Raw genomic sequence first — 6,676 nt, 5'->3', positions numbered from 1 at the left:
CAGAAGTTGCAATGAGCCGGGGTGTCAGAGTCCTACGTGTCTGTTACCTGGACTCCTGTAGTACCCTTCACTTTGTATCCAATTAACAAAAGAAAACACGTCCATACCGCACAGCTCGGCAGATCGACACAGACCTGTGTTAAATGATTTTCACGCTTTCATGATTTATTAAACCGGGAGGTCCAAAGATACGCGGATGGCTTGAGGATCGGCGTTGGAGATGACATAAAGATTCCTTCGGAGAGGGAAAAGAAAATGCTTCCAGTACGAAAACGTCCAGAAGGGGAAAGAGATTTCCACCTAGGCGATTCGCGTCGTGTACCACCCGCCCACATCTCCAAGGCGTCGCCCGCCTCCCACCCAGATCTCCCTCGGCTCGCCTCGACCCGACCCCAACTCCCGCGCGCCCGGCCCCCGTAATCGGAGGAGCGCCCGACGATGTCGACCACGGCGGTGGTGCAGGCCGGCGACGCGCCGGACCCGACGGTGCGGAACCTCCTGGAGCAGGACACCCTCAAGTGGGTCTTCGTCGGCGGCAAGGGCGGCGTCGGCAAGACCACCTGCAGCTCCATCGTCTCCATCCTCCTCGCCTCCGTCCGCCAGTCCGTGCTCGTCATCTCCACCGACCCCGCCCACAACCTCAGCGACGCCTTCCAGCAGCGCTTCACCAAGTTCCCCACCCTCGTCAAGGGCTTCTCCAACCTCTACGCCATGGTGATTTCATATCCCCTCTCCCCTCGCTTCCCCGCCGGTTCAACACGAATCCTCCTAATTCCTTGGTGTTTGCGTGGATTGGATGGGATGGATACACTGTCTGCCCGCGTGAGGGCGTTTCGGCAGGACACTAGGACTGTGGGTTCATCACCGAATTCCAGGAGGGGGGGGGGGGGGGGGGGGCTGAGATGAGATGGTAGTGTGGAAGAGGAGAGAGAGTGTGCCAGTAGAAATATTTCTCCAGGTTACCCCTATTTTATTTCCTATGTGGGATATACCCACTAGAGACGTACCTACCTACCAGAGGGCCCTCGTGATGGTTGTTAAAACTGGAAATTTCCAATTCTGGTCTGGTTTGGGTTTTTGTTACTACTTGTGATATGTGGGTGGTTGTGTAGTTATGGAAGAACCAATATGCTATGTGTGCTTCAATAATATGGTGACAATTTCATCTTACACCTTCCTTGGAAGGTGGCAGCTGACGATAAGGTCTGTGACTAGTGGAAAGTAAAAAATGCTGTTTGGAAATTTCCCTTTTATATGTTCTGCAGAGGACTCGGTTTTCAGTAGAAAGCAAGGTGGCTGACTTGTAGGAAAAAGAAGTACTACCTCTGTTCCTAATTATAATACGTTTTTGCAGTTCAATTCAATTTGAACTGCAAAAACGTCTTATATTTAGGAACAGAGGTAGTACCAATTATCTAGCATTCAATTTAAATATTATTACACCAGGGGAAATAGAAAATAAGATGTCTGATTCATTGCAAAGAGGGCTTTCGTTTAGTTGGTCATAACTTGTATGGTCCATGTTATATACTTCCTCTCTCTGAGAACATTTTGTTCCAAGCCTTTTTTAACAACGTATCCAGTTATTTACTGGATACACGATATAAAACGTGCTCTACTCCAGTGATAATTTCTTGTGCAGACTATTTCTGCCACTATGTTTTGGTACCTGGTTATGTGATTTTCCTCCATCTTTGAGTACCTTTGTTGTTTTATCATTTGGGTTGCCACTTTCATTAGTCCCACTCTTTCTGTAAATGAAAACTTTCACTCTTACTGGAGAAGGTCTTCTGGCTCATTTACTTCACTTTGATCCTTAATTTTCAGGAAATTGATCCCAAGGTAGAAAATGATGATTTCGGCAATGAAGGAATGGAAGGATTTATTTCAGAATTGACAAATGCAATTCCAGGAGTCGATGAAGCTATGAGTTTTGCTGAAATGCTGAAGTAATTATAGCCTCCAGTTTGGTGTTCACCTTTCTTCCCTTTGCAAGCAAAGTTTCTTTTTCAGCTTGCACCTCAAGTTCCAGCAACTATCAGAGTCTAACTTCTGTTCTCTTGCTGCAGACTAGTTCAAACAATGGATTACTCTGTTGTAGTTTTTGATACTGCTCCTACAGGGCATACTTTACGGTTGCTGCAGTTTCCAGCAACACTGGAGAAGGGTCTAGAGAAAATGATGGACTTAAAGAATAGATTCGGTGGTCTGATTAATCAGGTATTCTTTGTTCTTGATAAATTTCAACATGGATACTATGATTGTTGTCGCATACTATCATTTATCAGTTCATTCCACCATGGCAGTACATTGCATAACTAACAAAAAAAAAGCAGAGGAAGTCTGGTTTCGGTTCAATAGAGCATGAAGTACTAAGATGCTGAGAAATTAATGGCAACCTGAATAAAAGATGGCTTCTTAATTGTTTGATATGTTGAGAAAGATATTGTGATGACTCCATGGCATTGTTCCACTGTTTGTATTGAAGTTTAATGGTAGTATGAGGAAGTCTGGTTTCGGTTCATTAGAGCATGAAGTACTAAGATGCTGAGAAATTAATGGCAACCTGAATAAAAGATGGCTTCTTAATTGTTTGATATGTTGAGAAAGATATTGTGATGACTCCATGGCATTGTTCCACTGTTTGTATTGAAGTTTAATGGTAATATGAGGAAGTCTGGTTTCGGTTCATTAGAGCATGAAGTACTAAGATGCTGAGAAATTAATGGCAACCTGAATAAAAGATGGCTTCTTAATTGTTTGATATGTTGAGAAAGATATTGTGATGACTCCATGGCATTGTTCCACTGTTTGTATTGAAGTTTAATGGTAATATGAGGAAGTCTGGTTTCGGTTCATTAGAGCATGAAGTACTAAGATGCTGAGAAATTAATGGCAACCTGAATAAAAGATGGCTTCTTAATTGTTTGATATGTTGAGAAAGATATTGTGATGACTCCATGGCATTGTTCCACTGTTTGTATTGAAGTTTAATGGTAATATGCTGTTGATATGTACTTCCATATGCAGTAGAAACTTGTAATTGGACTAACTGAGTTGGACACAACAATTTATGACCGTCACAGGCCAGTCGACTTTTTGGTCTTGGTGATGATTTGAACGAGGATATGATGCTTGGGAGAATTGAAGGCATGAAGGACGTGATCGAGCAAGTGAACAGGCAATTTAAAGATCCAGTAAGACTACAAAACTTGAACCAAATAACTTTTGTCCAATAACAAGATAAGATGTTTATTATTTGACTTCAATGGCTGTTCTGTGCTGCCTCCTCAAGTTGGAACCGTAAAGGGATAGCTAATTATTTTGTTGCTTTTGCTTTTTAGCGCTGATATTGTTTTGGAAATTTATGCCAGATTTATTGTTTTGTGAACTGCTCTTGTTGCAACTGGGTGTGTGATCCTGGAGCATTAGGTATGCTTTAGAGGATGCACTCACAGGCTGCACATTTTAAAAACTGTAAACCCCTTCTGAAAAATAAACACTCCAGGATGTTTATCCTGTTAACTCTGGTCTTAAATTGGAAGGCATTTATAGGCTAGTAAATTAGGGACATGCCCAACTGCCACTAGGAGAATATGCTTACACAGTTATGCGCTATGTAAAAAAATGTCGAGAACACAATGAAGAATGGGCCTGTACCACACAAATCTAATACGAGTAATAGTCAACTCCAGCACAGATGAATTATGGTCTAGTTGACTTCACACTGATATATTAGTGCTCCTATATGAGATTATCAAATTTAAATTTATTGTTAGAGGGTAGGTAGAACTGTTTCATTCTATGCTCAGAATCAACAGTTTGTATAGTTTACTGTTGTGTACAGAGCAATTGTAATCTGTAACTGCAGCTTTTGGTGCTTTGCAAAGCATGTGTACGCAACACATTATGTGTATTAGTATATGAGACTTCTACTGGATTAACATAAAATTTTGAATCATGCTGGATTATCATATAATTTTACCATTGTTTTATGTCTCTACATCATTGAAAGCATCTAATGTTAAAGATGTTGCCACGTTCTGACTTATTTTTTGTTTGATTTTCTTCTCAGGACTTGACAACCTTTGTTTGTGTTTGTATTCCTGAATTTCTTTCATTGTATGAAACGGAGAGATTGGTACAAGAGTTAGCGAAATTCGAGATCGATGCACACAATATTATAATCAATCAAGTTATTTTTGACGAGGAAGGTTAGTACAAAAAATATACTGTCTCGAGATTTCCTTGGAAATGAAAATATACCAGATCCACCTTTGATTATCATAAACACATATTACGCAAGCAGAGAATCTCGTCCTCGTGAACTTTGGCTGAATAGAGATTCTGTAGTGTTTAAACAAGAAGCCTTTTAAGTACAGGACATAACGATGACTTTGCACAATGGTTTATTTTGAACGCTTGTTAGTGCATTTGTGCATCTCTATCTAAAACTTGTGCCATCACCTTGCAGCCGTCGAGTCGAAACTGCTAAGAGCGCGGGTAAAGATGCAACAGAAGTACGTCGATCAGTTCCACATGTTATATGATGACTTCAACATCATCAAGTTGCCCTTGCTCCCAGAGGAGGCAAGAAATCCAGCACTGAACATTTTCGAACTCGTATTACTTGACAGTAGTTGAAGACAATTGGCTCGCTTTACTTTTCAGGTATGTGGTGTGCAAGCTCTACAGAACTTCTCCAAGCACTTCCTGGCACCGTACGAACCGGTGCTGAGAAGGGGCAGCGTGGAGGAGCTAGAAGAGAGAGTAGGCACGCTGAAATCAGCGCTGCAAGAAGCCGAGTCGGAACTAGATAGAGCTAGGAAAGGGAAGCAGGTAGCATGAGCCTTCTTCAGCTGTCAGAAGTTGTTGCACTCGGCGGACACCAGTTATAGAGATTTTGTTTGTCCTGCATTCTCCGGTTGATTTCCTCCATTTCTTGCTTCCCTTGGTTGAAAATTATAGATTTGTTGTTATAGTCATGAGAAGAGAAGTGTACTGTAAGCACGCGATATATATAGGTGTCTTTTTTTGCCCTTGTGTTAGAGGGTCTGTTCGAGAGTTGATGCCGCTGTTTAGGAGTTGTTCTGGGCTGAGATTGGAATTGATTACCTAGAAACCCTTGTGCACTGCTGTAGTATCTCGTTAAACATAAGTAAGCTTGGAAAATCAATAAAGGATTGCTGAGAGCAACAAGTTGATGGCATATAAATGTCCTGAAGCAAGAATGAGAGCACTCTTTGACAAACTGCAATGCCGTGCAACAATCATCATTGACATTTATTTGTGATGCGGCTTAATCCTAAAGAGGCATGGCATAATAATAAATGTAGAAGCAACAACAAACACCTTGAGAAACTGCTTAATCGTAAAGAGGCATGGCATAATAATACATGTAGAAGCAACGACAAACACTTTGAGAAACTACAACGCTCAGCAACTTTCTTCGCGACGTTTATTGTAATGCAGGATAGTCGCGAAGAGGCATGGCGTGTGCAGTGAGTGGATCGATCAGACGGCGTCTTGCCCAGCAGCAGGGCATCTCTTGAGCACGCCGGCGTGAGTGAGCAGCGCCCAGAGGTGCGTGATGAACTCCCCTCCTCTCGCCAGAGCCTCCAGGTGAGCACGGGCGCGCGCGTCCTCACACGGCGCCACGTACAGCATCATCTCCGCCCAGAAATCAGCGAGCACTTTCCACCGCAGCGCCGGCTCCTGGATTTCCTCCGTCAGCTCCCTCGCCAGTCGACCGCCCATGCGGACGAGAGTTTCCGCGCCGCTATCTTCTTTGGTGCCGCTTATCTTCATCAGTTCCTCACACTTGCTCTTCATCTTCTTGGCGCCTCTGGGCAGGTCCAACTTACATGCTTCCTTGATGCACTTGTCGAGCATCGATTCGGCGTCGAAGCTATGATCAGGCAGGAGGTCCGGCGCGAAGGCAACGAGGTATGCGCAGTACCCGGACAGATCGGAGGCCACTTGGGAGCGCTGCTTGTCATCGTTGCCCAGGGTCGCTGGCTCCAGTTGCTTGCAAATGGTTGTGGCGACGTGCCACACCAGTATGGTGTGGGTCACCATGCCGTCGCCGGGGCTGCACGCCCACGAGAGCCGCCCGTAGACGCCGGCCTTCTGCAGCGACCTTGTCCCGTTTGTCAGGTCGCCCTTGCTCTCCAGGAGCGAATCAACGATTGCTTTCTTCACTTGTCTTGATAGCTTGACAAGCTTCCCTCTCTTGCGCCCCTTCTTGGCCTTGTCAACCAGGCACAATGTCATGAAATAGAGACAAGTGCTGGCACGACGTGTGCCGTCGTAGTGTTGGAGGAGAGAGTACTGCCCCAGCTTGCCCTCCCACGGCTGGAGCGTCTTCAACCTCAAAAGAAGCCCGATGATCATCCGAGGGAGACACCAGCTTTGCCCCGCGATGTAGCTCCGGATCAACGCCACCTTGAACCACCCCGAGGCCATGTGCAGGTACAACTGGAATGCCTCCAAGAATGTCACCACGGCCATCAAGAACACCGTGGTGTCCGGAGAAGAGACATCGCCCTTGAACTTGTTGAATAGCTGATAGGTGAGCCAGGAGCAGAGGGTGACCATGGCGACGGGAAGGCAGAGTCCAAAGTAGCGGGCCTTGTGGTAGAGGTACGGGTATCTTGTATAGTACAAGTCATAGACA

General features: G+C 44.8%; 1 protein-coding gene across 1 annotated transcript; it reads left to right on the top strand.

Moving 5' to 3' along the window:
- Positions 1-286: 286 nt before the first annotated feature.
- Positions 287-5,215, top strand: LOC123104460 (ATPase GET3A). Its single transcript, XM_044526311.1, has 7 exons — positions 287-714; positions 1,828-1,949; positions 2,070-2,220; positions 3,087-3,197; positions 4,076-4,214; positions 4,475-4,590; positions 4,672-5,215. The coding sequence occupies exons 1-7, from the start codon at positions 439-441 to the stop codon at positions 4,846-4,848; spliced, it is 1,092 nt and encodes a 363-aa protein (XP_044382246.1). The 5' UTR covers positions 287-438; the 3' UTR covers positions 4,849-5,215.
- Positions 5,216-6,676: the final 1,461 nt, after the last annotated feature.

The sequence above is a fragment of the Triticum aestivum genome, chromosome 5A (genome assembly GCF_018294505.1).
Source record: "Triticum aestivum cultivar Chinese Spring chromosome 5A, IWGSC CS RefSeq v2.1, whole genome shotgun sequence".
Classification (NCBI taxonomy): domain Eukaryota; kingdom Viridiplantae; phylum Streptophyta; class Magnoliopsida; order Poales; family Poaceae; genus Triticum; species Triticum aestivum.
The sequence above is the reverse complement of the archived record's forward strand: the minus strand, read 5'-3'. Positions and strand labels throughout refer to the sequence as shown.

Excerpts from the sequence above, each read along its gene's own strand:
- LOC123104460 (XM_044526311.1), top strand. The coding sequence starts at position 439 with ATGTCGACCACGGCGGTGGTGCAGGCCGGCGACGCGCCGGACCCGACG. Across the intron at positions 4,215-4,474 it reads AGTTATTTTTGACGAGGAAG|CCGTCGAGTCGAAACTGCTA; the intron begins GTTAGTACAAAA and ends ATCACCTTGCAG. Across the intron at positions 4,591-4,671 it reads TGCCCTTGCTCCCAGAGGAG|GTATGTGGTGTGCAAGCTCT; the intron begins GCAAGAAATCCA and ends TTTACTTTTCAG.